The sequence below is a fragment of the Aulonocara stuartgranti genome (genome assembly GCF_965226115.1).
Source record: "Aulonocara stuartgranti genome assembly, chromosome: 16".
Classification (NCBI taxonomy): Eukaryota; Metazoa; Chordata; class Actinopteri; order Cichliformes; family Cichlidae; genus Aulonocara; species Aulonocara stuartgranti.
Window position 1 is genome coordinate 3374503 of NC_138952.1, and position 15687 is coordinate 3390189.

At 42.4% G+C, this 15687-nt stretch overlaps 2 protein-coding genes and 1 long non-coding RNA gene across 3 annotated transcripts in view; all 3 read left to right on the forward strand.

Annotated features, from left to right (window-relative positions):
* LOC309690783 (uncharacterized protein) overlaps window positions 1-15687 on the forward strand; it is a 152513-nt gene that overhangs the window by 50707 nt on the left and 86119 nt on the right. The window lies entirely within an intron of this gene.
* LOC309690794 lies at window positions 6034-14849 on the forward strand. The gene is made up of 3 exons (XR_014271815.1): window positions 6034-6375; window positions 7679-7703; window positions 14822-14849. It is a non-coding gene; the product is annotated as an uncharacterized lncRNA (long non-coding RNA).
* On the forward strand, window positions 7956-9962 carry LOC309690788 (olfactory receptor 52K1-like). The gene is made up of 2 exons (XM_082508151.1): window positions 7956-9269; window positions 9659-9962. Exon 1 carries the CDS (start codon window positions 7984-7986, stop codon window positions 8608-8610), a length of 627 nt encoding a protein of 208 aa, XP_082364277.1. The 5' UTR covers window positions 7956-7983; the 3' UTR covers window positions 8611-9269; window positions 9659-9962.

The following is a 15687-nucleotide window of genomic DNA, read 5'->3' on the forward strand; positions in this document are numbered from 1 at the left end:
GTTGTTATTTTAAAAAGAACTAATTTTTGTTTTATTCGATCAGAAAATAGTTTCACACACAGCTAAGTGTCACACCCATTGTTTGACATCCATTTTAAAATAAGTCCAAAAAAATGTTTAATTTTTACTGAAATTTGTGTTTTATTTGGAGTTGTCTGAAAACATGTCTATTGATGTGAGCGGATATGACGTTTTATTATTTATCTGCATTTCCCAGATGATTTACATTTTGTAGATGTCTTTGCACTAAATGTATTTTTGATGGTCACCTGCCTAATTACCAAAAAAACACTGATATGTAGAAAGGCTGTAAATTTCACTCTCTTTCTTCTCATTACCGTTCAAGGAAATAACAGGCACCGTGGAGACTGCACATGTGAAAAGGATTAAAAGACAAACTGTTTTAGATGTGGCAGCACTATCAGAGTGTCAATCTATTTTGATATTATGCTGTCTTATAAATCTGATCCACAACCACATGGATGTGAAGCAGTTTTAGTAGTTTTCTCAGTTTTATCCTCTTTCTCTTCAACACTTATTGAAACAGTCAGAGGTTTTAGCAACTGGACCAGTTTTTGAATTTCTGCTTAATCAAACATGAAATCCGTTTTTACTTAACACTTGTACAATTAAATGGCTTTTCCATTGTTTGAAGGATTGAAAGTTGAAGCTGAAGATGTACAGTGCAAATCAGTTTTTCTACATGACAAAATGTTTCTTTTTACTGTATTAAGTAAAAAGAAATGAGAAATCTGTTAAATAGTAAGAAATAAATGTGTACAGTTGCAAAAAAAAAAAAAGATCTGGTAGCTCATTTCTCAGCAGCAGGTGAGGCCAAGAAGCACCACATCCCACACACAAACTACCAGCAAAGGCCTCCTCAATAGGCGTGTTCTCTCCCTGCTGTTCTTGACCCTCTAAACTGATTGACTAGAATGCCTTTTATTGTCACTATAAACATGTACAAAGAGATTGAGAGCATCTCCTACCCAGTGCAGACATGTGGGAAAAGAAGAAAGGGGGGTGAGGTGCACAGTTCTGTGGCACTGTATACATATTGTAAATGGCCTGTATTTTGTAAAGCGCTTTACTTAGTCCCTACGGACCCCAAAGCACTTTACACATTCAGTCATCCACCCATTCACACACTGGTGATGGCAGCTACATTGTAGCCACAGCCACCCTGGGGCGCACTGACAGAGGCGAGGCTGCTGAACACTGGCGCCACCGGGCCCTCTGACCACCACCAGTAGGCAACGGGTGAAGTGTCTTGCCCAAGGACACAAAGACCGAGACTGTCCAAGCCGGGGCTCGAACCGGCAACCGTCCGATTACAAGACGAACTCCCAACTCTTGAGCCACAATCGTCCCACTCCAAGTCCCCGCCCTCAGTGGCCAGCAGCTTCCTAACATCACTCATATCACTGAGCCCGTTCCACTGACTCTCTCTGGCAATCATTCCCAGACTATACAGCTGTACAGGGAATGCAGAATTATTAGGCAAGTTGTATTTTTGAGGAATAATGTTATTATTGAACAACAACCATGTTCTCAATGAACCCAAAAAACTCATTAATATCAAAGCTGAATGTTTTTGGAAGTAGTTTTTAGTTTGTTTTTAGTTTTAGCTATTTTAGGGGGATATCTGTGTGTGCAGGTGACTATTACTGTGCATAATTATTAGGCAACTTGACAAAAAACAAATATATACCCATTTCAATTATTTATTTTTACCAGTGAAACCAATATAACATCTCCACATTCACAAATATACATTTCTGACATTCAAAAACAAAACAAAAACAAATCATCGACCAATATAGCCACCTTTCTTTGCAAGGACACTCAAAAGCCTGCCATCCATGGATTCTGTCAGTGTTTTGATCTGTTCACCATCAACATTGCGTGCAGCAGCAACCACAGCCTCCCAGACACTGTTCAGAGAGGTGTACTGTTTTCCCTCCTTGTAAATCTCACATTTGATGATGGACCACAGGTTCTCAATGGGGTTCAGATCAGGTGAACAAGGAGGCCATGTCATTAGTTTTTCTTCTTTTATACCCTTTCTTGCCAGCCACGCTGTGGAGTACTTGGACGCGTGTGATGGAGCATTGTCCTGCATGAAAATCATGTTTTTCTTGAAGGATGCAGACTTCTTCCTGTACCACTGCTTGAAGAAGGTGTCTTCCAGAAACTGGCAGTAGGACTGGGAGTTGAGCTTGACTCCATCCTCAACCCGAAAAGGCCCCAATCTTGAGATATTTCTTGGCCCAGTCTTGACGTTTCAGCTTGTGTGTCTTGTTCAGTGGTGGTCGTCTTTCAGCCTTTCTTACCTTGGCCATGTCTCTGAGTATTGCACACCTTGTGCTTTTGGGCACTCCAGTGATGTTGCAGCTCTGAAATATGGCCAAACTGGTGGCAAGTGGCATCTTGGCAGCTGCACGCTTGAGTTTTTTCAGTTTATGGGCAGTTATTTTGAGCCTTGGTTTTTCCACACGCTTCTTGCGACCCTGTTGACTATTTTGAATGAAATGCTTGATTGTTCGATGATCACGCTTCAGAAGCTTTGCAATTTTGAGGCTGCTGCATCCCTCTGCAAGATATCTCACTATTTTTGACTTTTCTGAGCCTGTCAAGTCCTTCTTTTGACCCATTTTGCCAAAGGAAAGGACGTTGCCTAATAATTATGCACACCTGATATAGGGTGTTGATGTCATTAGACCACACCCCTTCTCATTACAGAGTTGCACATCACCTAATATGCTTAATTGGTAGTAGGCTTTCGAGCCTATACAGCTTGGAGTAAGACAACATGCATGAAGAGGATGATGTGGACAAAATACTCATTTGCCTAATAATTCTGCACTCCCTGTATGTGTTTCAAGCTACACTCACGCTACTAGTTCTGGGTTACCCGTGGTTGCATCAACATAACCCTGTTATCTATTGGAAAAAACTCTTGAGCCACGATCGCCCAGTCATATGAGCAGGTCAATATCAAAAAATATCAAATATACAAATATTGGAAAGAAATAAATAGTTTATATTTACAGTGAGGTATTTGACATAAATTAAATATTGCACAGTGGTGGTAGTGTTTGTATATTCTGTGTATAGAGGGGAGGCTTGAATTGGGGGGTGAAACTGTGTCGTTGGTTCATGTGTGAGTTCAGGGTGCTCATGGCTTTTGCAAAGGAACTGTTCCTAAGTCTGTCAGTGTTTGTGCTGATGCACCTGTAGCGCTTCCCTGAGGGAAGTAGATCGAACAGGTCAAAACCTGGGTGGCAGCTGCCCTTGATGATGTTTGTTGCTCTGTTGAGGCAGCGGGTGAAACAATTGTCCGCCAAGGAGGGGAGAGGGCAGCCAATAATCTTCTATGCTGCCTTGATTACACTGTGAAACTTCACTCTGTTCCCATCTTTGAGATAAGTCTGACTAATGTGGTGTCTTCAGCAAACTTGATCATGATGTTGTTGTTGTGGGTCGAACTGCAGTCTTAGGTTTAGAGACAATACAGGAGGGGGCTCAGCACACAGCCTTGTGGGGAGCCAGTGCTCAGCATGCGAGTGGAGGAGAGATGGGGGCCAAGTCTCACAGTCTGGGGCCGGTTGGTGAGAAAGTCAAAGGCCAAGAGTGACCAGTTTGGTGAAGAGGATATCCGGGATGATTGTATAGAAAGCTGAGCTGTAATCCACAAAGAGCATCCATCCATCCATCTGCTTATCCGGGGCTGGGTCACAGGGGCCGCAGCCCTAGCAGAGAAGCCCAGACCTCCCTCTCCTCAGCCACCTCCTCCAGCTTATCTGGGGGAACACCAAGGAGTTCCCAAGCCAGCTGAGAGATAAAATCTCTCTAGTGTGTCCCAGGTCTGCCTCGGGGCCTCCTCCTGGTGGGACATGCCCGAAACACCTCATTCAGGAGGTGCCCAGGATGCTTGAACAACCTCAAATGGCTCAATTCAACGTGGAGGAGCAGCTGCTCTACTCTGAGCCCCTCCCGGAAGACTGAACTTCTCACCCTATCTCTAAGGAAGAGGCCAGCCACCCTTTGGAGGAAGCCCATTTCTGCCGCTTGTATCCGCAATCTCGTTCTTTCGATCACTACCCACAGCTCATGACCATAGGGGAGGGGAAGGACGTAGATCGACCAGTATATTGAGAGCTTCGCTTTTACACTCAGCTCTCTCTTCACCACAACAGACTGGAATAGTGTCCATATCACTGCAGCCGCAGCACCAATCCGTCTGTCGATCTCCCGTCTCTCGTCACTCATGAACAAGACCCCGAGATACTTAAACTTGGGGCAGGAACTCGTCCCTGACCTGAAGTGGGCACTCCACTCTTTTCCGGCTGAGGACCATGGCCTCAGATTTGGAAGTGCTGATTCTCATTCCCACTGCTTCACACTCAGCTTTGAACCGTTCCAAAGCGAGCAGAAGGCCATCACCTGATGAAGCCAACAGAACCACAAAGTAGAGATGAGATTCTGACAAACCCCACAAAGAGCTTTCTGACGTACTTTGCCGCTGCTCCAGGTGGCTCAGCACAGAGTGGAGAGCTACGTTGATGGCATCTTCTATGGATCTGTTCGCATGATTTGCAAACTGGTAATCACTGGTCTGATCCACAATGAAGACGAGTCCGCATAGAAACAGGATGTGGACCAGCTGTTCCACTGTTGCAGTCAGAACCACCCAGACCCAACCGTGGAGGTGGCAGTGAACCTTCAGACTCACCCTAACTATCCTCAAAAATAGAGTACTTACCGTGGATAACTTCAGATTCCTAGGATCCACCTTTCCACATGATCTGAAGTGGTCCCCACATATAGACTCTATCCAGAAGAAGGCCCAGCAGAGGTTGTGGTTCCTGCAGCAACTCAGAATTTACAACCTGATCTCTGAGACCATGGTTTTATGCAAAAAAAACCCTTTGATTTACTCATTTCTGGGCTGGAGGAAAAGGGGGTGATCGTGGTGCAACAATAAGGTTACATCACTCTGCAGAAAATTGGAAAAGCACCTGGGATGGAATCTTTCCATTGTGGAATAGGAAAGGTAGAGAGTGAGCAGGCGGCAGAGTAACAGGTAAGTAGCAGGTAACAGGTGCAAACAAGTCTTTTTTCCACAGAGTTACTAAGAGGCAAAGACAAAGCAACATTCACAAGAACTTCTTACTGTCTTACTAGTGACTTCAGCAAACCTCAGAGAGCCTGATCATTATCACTGAAGCAACAATGATCTGACTGGACTACGAAAGACTACAATGAAAAACAGAAGAAAACCACAACAAGCCCTGGACAATTATGTTTAATTGGCATAAATGTAAAAAATTCCTAACAGTATTATGAAGAAAGCATTTTTTAAGAGAGTCTTGGGTCAATTTGTGGCTATTTTCAAATTTCGATTACATGCCATTTGCACAGTGTTGAATGGAATATAGCGAAAGTCTGCAAAAAAAAGTTCGGTCACATTTACTGTTAAAATTTCAGTATGACTTCCGGAAATTAGCTTCAGTGGCTAAGCTACAGATAAACTTACACTATTGGTCCTAGTGGTCGATTTGTGCCCCATTGAAACCCATTATAAACGCTATTTCCCATTCCACGGTCATTACAACCAAATAATGGGCCATCTTCCGAATGTTGGTGGTACTCGGGAGTCCGGGCCTTGGAATTGTATCTTTTGGGAAATATTTGATTTCTTTGTTTTTTGGGGCTAAAAAAACAGTGCGGCCATGTGACGAAACTGGGATATAAAGGGTTAAAATCCACGAAATGTAATTAAAACTTGATATGAATATTTCAAGGAGAAGTAGGTCTAAAAGATTGGCTAATTTAAAGTGGAAAAAAATATTAATATATAGATATTTTATGGCACTTTTCATGGCGTGGTCGATTTGTGGCTCTAGGTCCGATAGTGTATGCATTTTTCTAGGACCCTCCAGGGGTTAAATAAAGTTGTAAAACGTTTTAATATTTATTTTTCAAGAACCTGCAGGTTTGTTTTATTATGTGTTTAGTAGGGGTGCAACGATATTCGTATCGATATTGAACCGTTCGATACAGTGCTTTCGGTTCGGTACGCATATGTATCGAACAATACAACATTTGTAATTTATTTGATCAACTTTCCTTCTGACGATGCTGTCTGTGTGGAGTGCTCAGTGAATCTGCGTTCGACTACTCCGCCTAGGCTGCACTGTCGAGCGCAGATCCACTGAGCGCTCCACACAGACAGCATAGTCAGAAGGAAGAGCGCAGGGCAAGCTAGCGAGACAGAAGTTAAGCTCTCTTTGCAACATGGACCTCCCCCACCCTCATTCAGATCTGGCGTTTGGAATTATTTTGGTTTTCATGTGACGTATGACCCTGAAGGTAAGCGCGTCATGGACTAAAGTAAAACAGTATGTTGGATGTGCCACGCAATGCTCAATTACATGGGTAGGAGCTAGTGTGTTAGCGCAGTTAGCTCGTTAACATGTTGGCCGTCTAGCCCCATGCACGGGGCTATCAGGGGTAGCTCGTTAACGGAGATTTGCCGTGTTGTGGCGTTAAGGTCATTTTAACGAGGTTAACCTGAAAGCACTAGTGGGAACACAACGAATATGACTGCACATCGACGTCCCGGGGCTAGCGATTTTTCCAGTCGGGCTACCAAAATCTATCTCTGCCCTGCCCGTCGGGCTATTGTAGGAAGGAAAAATCAATGCTTTTGCATTCTTTCGGAAATGTAGCTGGGTAATTATGTAATTGGCATCGGTGAGCCACTGTCAATATGTGACATATTGAAATCGAGTTTGAATTTGCGCTTGTTTTTTTGCTTTCACTTTGCAATCGCGTGAACTGTGTATAGAGAGCGACAGTACTGATTGGTGAGTGATGATAATTTGTGCACCAATTCCTCTGACATCGTCTTATCAATCGTTAGCTTACTACGCAAACATGACAAGTGAAATCTCCCGCAGCTTAAACATGTGAGAGGTTGATCGCGCAGAAAATCGCTGAGCTTATGTGAGTGCGTGTGTAAAAGCAGCAGGATTTATATTTCAGTTCTGCTGAGCCAAATAAGACAGGTCAGGGTGAAGAAGTGACAGCCAAAGAAAAGCTTACCACAAAACGGAAAAGTTATGACAAATCAGACTATAAGGCAAAAAGAAAGTGCAGCTTTATGGTTTCATGGACAAAAGAATTTCTGTGGCTGCAATATGACGAGCTAAATAACCAGGGCTGCACATAAGTGGTCCGCAGGTGCGCATTCGCTGTCAAAATAAAAAACACGCACAAGGGTTAGGGTTAAATTTAAAAACTGTACTTTTGAGTTAAAATATATATTTATAATTTTAATAAATGACAAATTAAAAATGCATGAACATTTTTTTGTATCGAAAAAATATCGAACTGTGACACCAAAGTATCGAACCGAACCGTGAATTTTGTGTATCGTTGCACCCCTAGTGTTTAGTACATGATACATATTAAATCCCCTGTGATTTTCCAAAGCTGTGAGCTTTCATTCCAGATCAATGATTGGCTGGTTTGAAATCCCAGCTCACGTGTTGCTGTTATCTGTACCTGATAGAGGAGAGAGGAGAACAGATACAGTGAGAGACTAGGCTTCACTTAGATCTCTCAATCACAATGAATAATGTTTCTGTAATAACAATGTTTTTTCTTTCAGGTTTCAATGAAACAGTCAGTCACAGGTTTGTTCTCTTTTTCCTCAGTTTGTTGTGTTACTGCATCATTTGCCTCGTCAATGTTTCTCTCATTGTGATCATCATCTTGGACAGCAACCTCCATGAATCAATGTATATTCTGCTCTGTGTCTTTTGCATCAATGCACTTTATGGAACAGCAGGTTTCTTTCCCAAATTTCTCTGGGATCTCCTCTCTGATGTTCATCTCATCTCATATTACGGTTGCCTTATTCAGTCTCAGGTGATTAATTCTTTTGTCTGCGGCGAACTGTCGATTCTTGCACTCATGGCATATGACAGATATGTGGCCATATGTCAGCCACTGAAGTACCACTCTATCATGTCAAAGCAAAGAGTCATTAGGTTTGAAAGTTTTTTGTGGTTCACAAATTTCTGCATTATGACTGTGAATGCTTTTCTAACATCCAGACTGAAGTTATGCAGCCCGTATCTTTCCACACTCTTCTGTGTGAACTGGATTATTGTTCAACTCGCTTGTTTTCCAGCACAAACTATAGTTAATGGCATATTTGCAAATATTACAATAATTATTTATTTGCTTCATGGTGTTTTTATAGTTTGGTCCTATATGTATATCATTCAAACATGTGTAAAGTCTATAGAAAACAGAGCAAAGTTCATGCAAACATGTGTCCCACATCTCGTCTCATTATTTACTTTTGTTGTGGCAATACTTACTGATGTTATAAGTATGCGACTGGGTTCGAAAGAGTTGCCTCGGACCCTTCAAAACTTTGTAGCAATAGAGTTTCTTGTCATTCCTCCTATTATGAATCCTCTGATTTACGGTTTCAAACTGACCAAAATTAGAAAAATTTTTTATAGTGTTGTTATTTTAAAAGGAACTATTTTTTGTTTTATTCGATCAGAAAATAGTTTCACACACAGCTAAGTGTCACACCCATTGTTTGACATCCATTTTAAAATAAGTCCAAAAAAATGTTTAATTTTTACTGAAATTTGTGTTTTATTTGGAGTTGTCTGAAAACATGTCTATTGATGTAAGCGGATATGACGTTTTATTATTTATCTGCATTTCCCAGATGATTTACATTTTGTAGATGTCTTTGCACTAAATGTATTTTTGATGGTCACCTGCCTAATTACCAAAAAAAAACCCCACTGATATGTAGGAAGGCTGTAAATTTCACTCTTTCTTCTCATTACTGTTCAAGGAAATAACAGGCACCGTGGAGACTGCACATGTGAAAAGGATTAAAAGACAAACTGTTTTAGATGTGGCAGCACTATCAGAGTGTCAATCTATTTTGATATTATGCTGTCTTTTTTTTTTTTTTTTGTGTCCCGTTTGGATCTTTAGCCATCAGAATTGTTGTCTTAAGGCCAAGAAAGATGCCAAGCGGATTTATTTTACCAAGTGGATCATCATGGCCTTGCCATATTGGTCCATTTGATTGACCTTTATTATAATTATGAATTTATTTTATTTTCAGTTGCTACAAACGGGACAGACATGACTGGGGGATAGGACAGGGAGAAAGAATGAAAGAAAGAGAGGGAGAGAAAGAAAACCAAAGGGGAGAAGAGACGGTAAGAAGGGGGGAAGAAAGAAAAAAGCAAACAAACAAAGAAACAAAACACCTGGGTCACCTGTATGGAGAAAAAAAACAGAAGAGAAAGCAAACAACAAAGAGCAACATAATAAAAAAAAACGGCACCATCACAATAAACTAGCTAGCAGTAGATATCAGTAGATACTAAATAATAAACGATATTGTGCAGCACGCAAGATAGACAGCGCACAATGTGCTTTGAGGCAGCAGCCAAGAAAGCTGTAGTCCGCGTCTGTGAATACCCGTGTGTACACCTGTGTGCATACCTGTGTGGATCAGCATGCTTGCATTCCAAAGGTTTCTCCATGTAACGATCTGCTAGGGAGTGTGGGGAGCCACAGCCCCGTCCTCCAGGGCATGAAGCAGGTATGGAGCAGGTCAAAACTCCAGACATCCAGAGGCCCCCAGAACACAAGAGACCAAGGAAGACCAACAGAGGGGCAGCCGCGCCATATTATGCTGTCTTATAAATCTGATCCACAACCACATGGATGTGAAGCAGTTTTAGTAGTTTTCTCAGTTTTATCCTCTTTTTCTTTAACACTTATTGAAACAGTCAGAGGTTTTAGCAACTGGACCAGTTTTTGAATTTCTGCTTAATCAAACATGAAATCCGTTTTTACTTAACACTTGTACAATTAAATGGCTTTTCCATTGTTTGAAGGATTGAAAGTTGAAGCTGAAGATGTACTGTGCAAATCAGTTTTTCTACATGACAAAATGTTTCTTTTTACTGTATTAAGTAAAAAGAAATGAGAAATCTGTTAAATAGTAAGAAATAAATGTGTACAGTTGCAAAAAAATAAAATACAAATCTGGTAGCTCATTTCTCAGCAGCAGGTGAGGCCAAGAAGCACCACATCCCACACACAAACTACCAGCAAAGGCCTCCTCAATAGGCGTGTTCTCTCCCTGCTGTTCTTGACCCTCTAAACTGATTGACTAGAATGCCTTTTATTGTCACTATACACATGTACAAAGAGATTGAGAGCATCTCGTACCCAGTGCAGACATGTGGAAAAGAAGAAAGGGGGGTGAGGTCCACAGTTCTGTGGCACTGTATACATATGAGCAGGTCAATATCTATATTTACAGTGGGGTATTTGACATAAATTAAATATTGCACAGTAGTGGTAGTTTTTGTATATTCTGTGTATAGAGGGGAGGCTTGAATTGGGGGGTGAAACTGTGTCATCGGTTCATGTGTTAGTTCAGGGTGCTCATGGCTTTTGCAAAGAAACTGTTCCTAAGTCTGTCAGTGTTTGTGCTGATGCACCTGTAGCGCTTCCCTGAGGGAAGCAGGTCAAACAGGTCAAAACCTGGGTGGGAGCTGCCCTTGATGATGTTTGTTGCTCTGTTGAGGCAGCGGGTGAAATAAATGTCCGCCAAGGAGGGGAGAGGGCAGCCAATAATCTTCTGTGCTGCCTTGATTACACTGTGAAGCTTCACTCTGTTCCCATCTGGTCAGCTGCCGTACCTTACTTATAGGCAGTATGTCAGCAGGCTGTCAATGGACAGGTAAATGGTAAATGGACTGGTTCTTATATAGCGCTTTTCCACTCTTCTGAGCACTCAAAGCGCTTTACACAACTTGTGCATTCACCCATTCACACCCATTGGCACAAGCACAACTGACATTCACACTCCGATGAATGCATCGGAGAGCAATTTCGGGTTAGTATCTTGCCCAAGGATATTTGGCATGCAGACTAGGGGAAGCCGGGAATCAAACCACCAACCTTCCGATCAGTAGATCACCTGCTCTACCACCTGAGCTACAGCCACCCAGGTAGTAGAAGATCAGCAGCAGGTTGGAGTCCAGTTTGTGCTTCCTGGAAACCGGAAGGTGTGGACCCTCTCCAACCATCACTGTTGATGTATCGGGGGCCTAAGTCAGTGCTGTGCCACCTGAAGTTGACAATGATCTCTTTGGTTTTCATAATAGTCAGTGCTTGTTTTTTCTCTGAACACTATGATGTCGACTGGGGGTGGCTGTAGCTCAGGTGGTAGAGCAGATCGGAAGGTTGGTGGTTCGATTCCTGGCTTCCCCTAGTCTACATGCCAAATATCCTTGGGCAAGATACTAACCCCAAACTGCTCTCCGATGCATCCATCGGAGTATGAATGTGTGTGAATGTTAGCTATAAAAGCACTTAGAAAAATGTGCTTGTGCGAATGGGTGAATGCAAAAGTTGTGTAAAGCGCTTTGAGTGCTCAGATGAGTAGAAAAGCGCTATATAAGAACCAGTCCATTTACCATTTAACTTCAGGTCTTCCTCTCTGTAGTCTGACTCGTCTCCCTTTGAGATAAGTCTGACTAATGTGGTGTCTTCAGCAAACTTGATCATGATGTTGTTGTTGTGGGTTGAACTGCAGTCTTAAGTTTAGAGACAATACAGGAGGGGGCTCAGCACACAGCCTTGTGGGGAGCCAGTGCTCAGCATGCGAGTGGAGGAGAGATGGGGCCAAGTCTTACAGTCTGGGGCCGGTTGGTGAGAAAGTCAAAGGCCAAGAGTGACCAGTTTGGTGAAGAGGATATCCGGGATGATTGTATAGAAAGCTGAGCTGTAATCCACAAAGAGCATCCATCCATCCATCTGCTTATCCGGGGCTGGGTCACAGGGGCCGCAGCCCTAGCAGAGGAGCCCAGACCTCCCTCTCCTCAGCCACCTCCTCCAACTTGTCTGGGGGAACACCAAGGAGTTCCCAAGCCAGCTGAGAGATAAAATCTCTCAGCTGGCTCCATTCAATGTGGAGGAGCAGCGGCTCTACTCTGAGCCCCTCCCGGAAGACTGAACTTCTCACCCTATCTCTAAGGGAGAGGCCAGCCACCCTTCGGAGGAAGCACATTTCTGCCGCTTGTATCCGCAATCTCGTTCTTTCGGTCACTACCCACAGCTCGTGACCATTGGGGAGGGGAGGGACGTAGATCGACCAGTAAATTGAGAGCTTCGCTTTTACACTCAGCTCTCTCTTCACCACAACAGACTGGTATAGCATCCATATCACTGCAGCCGCAGCACCAATCCATCTGTCGATCTCCCACTCCCGTCACTCATGAACAAGACTCCGAGATACTTAAACTTGGTGTAACAAAGGACTGGACAGGCAGGGTTTTACTTGAGACACATGAAACACGTTATGGATCCTCATATTTCGGGGATGGACAGAAACCGGGTTAACCAGAGAGTCTATAACAAACGGACCAATGAAGGTGGGAGACAGTTTCTTTAACTCAGCTCGGAGCGGAACAAATCAGGTCCACAGCCAAACCTTTTGTCCCGGGGTGTAGGCAGGTGCGGGGGTCCGGTGACGGTCCACCAGGCGCTTATTGCGATCAGCTGTGCAAAGAAGGGCGGCCCTGGTGGCTCTCCAGGCACATCGACACCTCCGTAGATGCTGCTGGAAAGAGGGGACAAAGTGCTCACCTTCGACGGCCGGAAAGAGAGGTGTTCCAAAACATTGGAGAAGCAGTAATATTGTCATGTAGTGCTAAAATGCACCCTTTCAGTTTTGTTGACTTAGAAGTTAATTCATTTGATAAAGGTGCAAAAAGTTCATAAAATGTGATTATAAAATGTGAGGGATCTCATTATTCTGTTGAAGTATTAATGTTTTAAGAAGTTGATATATTTTTCTGAGAAATAATTCAAGTTGAAATATCTTAAAAAGAAGAACAGTTAAAAGCGAGGGATAAATATGGGAGAGTTAATCTTACAAGTTCATTTATTCTTAAAAGGGTAAATATAAGGTATATTTTCTGTTGCACTAAAACCTTGCGTGATGTAACTCAGGGGCGATTCTAGGATCAGAGCTTTGGGGGTGCTGAGCACCCAGAGAGCTGCCCAGCCAGGCAAGATAAACCTGTCTCTGTCAGTCCCTGCATCCTTAAATGTTGTCCCGAGTTCTCTCTGACTGTCACTTTGGTGCATTTAAACCCCTGTTCCTCCCTGTCCTCATCGTCTGTTGTCTTCATCTCCGTTATCAGTCATCATAATTTTACCATCTCTGTGCAAGTCTGCAAATTTCTTTATTAATATAAGATTCTTAAATTCATCAAGTCTCTCTGTACCTGGGTCCTCGTCACAAAACATGACATCACTGTTTTGTACATTTTAACACAATTTAATCCCACATTTGTGAAAGAAAAGCAAAACACTTTTTTGAAAAGTCTGTAACAAAACCATGAAATCTGATCAAGCTTATTTAAATGCTGCAAAAGAAGAATGGATTGGAATAGAAAAAATACATATCCTAACCTTAATTACTGGGGGAGAATTATGAATGATGCTCATAGTGAGTAAAAAGTAAACTGAGTGCATTTTTTGGACAGAGATTCACTTTTAATGTGTATGTATAATATAATACAGATACACAAAAAACACTCCCAAAACAGAATTATTGCAAATAAATTATTACAAATATTAATAAAAACTATAAAAATGGAGGCAACTTTTCCTGTGGTAGAATTTATACAATGTATGAAAAAAAATCTTTATTGCAGATACTAATTTTACTAATTTAATAATACTAATTTTGTGTTGTAAGATTTATGAGTTTCATGCTTTCATAGTGGTACTTAGGAGAGCTTGACATTTTTATCAGGTGGTACACACTGTAAAAAGTTTGAGAAACACTGATAAGTTAAGTGTATGTGTGCTTTTGGAAAACATTTAAAGCTGCTGTACAGAATCTTTGAAACAAGCTAGCTTAAAACATTTTTAGAATATAAACAGAGCATCTGCTTCTCTTTACAGCTCCTCACTCCACCAGGGCTCTTTGGCAGTTTCTGATAGTGTGCAAATGTGATGTACATACTGCGGCAGTCATACAGACAACTGGACGGTCCAAAAGTTGGCCTACCTATTACTGGCTGAGGTTTCAGTAGAGTTGTGGCTGAACCACATAAAAATATATCATTAATTTTAATCTCCCCAATCAATTACAATGTTATGTTGGAATGTTGTTAAAGAGGGTCAAAAATGTTTCAACCCAGTTTGTTTAGCAGATACTGTATAGCAGCTTTATTATAGGGAGAACACAACTTCCAGATTGTATGTGTACTTTCAACCAAAAGGCAAATAACCAAACCACATGAACATCTAATAAAAGATATAAACATTGAAACACTGATCCAACATTGTTCTTGATTGACGGATCATTTGATCTTACACTTTTACCTGAACGTGGCTCCTTTTTTTGAAAAAACTTCCTTATATCCATTATGAACCTGGCTGTCTCTCTGTACACAAACACACAAACACACACACACAACAGGAGTTATAAGGTTAATGGGCATTCAGTCAGTTAGCTAGTTAGTATCCATTTCAAACAGGACAGTGGTAACAACAGTAGGCTACGGACAATTTTAAGTTTTAGATTTTAAAAAGGCTTTATACATTTCATGATGGTTGAGACATTGTATAACTAAAATAATTTGTTATACTTGAGCAATACTTGACTGAAAGATGAGTGATGGAAGAAGCATAGATAAAATAGTAATGTATGCACTCTGAACTGTGTGCATAGATTGGTTTTTGACCAGGACTGGATCATTCGAGATCTGAACCCTGTGGGTTCAGTGGCGAGCCAATCCCAAGAGAGTGACTGTAGACGGACCAGAGTACGGTGTGGCCAGCCGTGGGATCCATCTTCAGCGAACCTCAGGACTATAACTACATTCCTTGACACAGATAAGACTAACACTTTAAAAATCTACCCGGGTTGTCATGATCCTGGGCCATGTTGGCCCAGTATTCTTAGTTCTCATGTGTCTTTGTATTCAGTTCCCTGTTTAGGCTCTGTTTCCTGAGTTGCCCTGTTGTGTTGTTCCCTGAGTGCTTTCCCTTCATGGCTTTTACCCCCTGTGTGCCCCTCTGTGTATTCATGAGCCCTCGTCCCCTTTCGTGTTTATTCCGTGTCTCCCCTGCCCGTTATGTTGGTGTTCTACTCGTGCTCTCTCTCCTCCTGTCTGAACCTCTGTACTTCCTGTTTCACCTCTCCCGTCAGTGTTGTGTTCACTCCTGCCATGTCCCGTGATTATTATCAGTGTCACCTGTGTTCCCCGTGTGCTCCCACTTCCCTCGTTAACCCTCTGTGTATTTATGTCTGCGTCTCCCTCAGTTCTGTGTCGCGTTCTCCCTCATGTTGTGTGGATCTTCCTGTGTCTTCCTGCGAGTGTTAGTTTACTTTTTCCCAGTTAGTTCTGTATTTCCTGTATTCTGCCGTGCCAGCATTAAAGCTGTGTTTCTCGAGTTCATCCCCGTGTCTATGAGTTTTTGCATTTGGGTCCTCATCCTGCCTGCCACACAGCGACCCTTGACACGGGTAGTGTTAGAACCAGTGGACAGAAACACACACACACCACACACAGACAGGGATCTCTAATTTAGAGG

What these genes read in the sequence shown, in the direction of transcription:
- LOC309690788 (XM_082508151.1), top strand. Translation starts at nt 7,984, where the DNA reads ATGGCATATGACAGATATGTGGCCATATGTCAGCCACTGAAGTACCAC.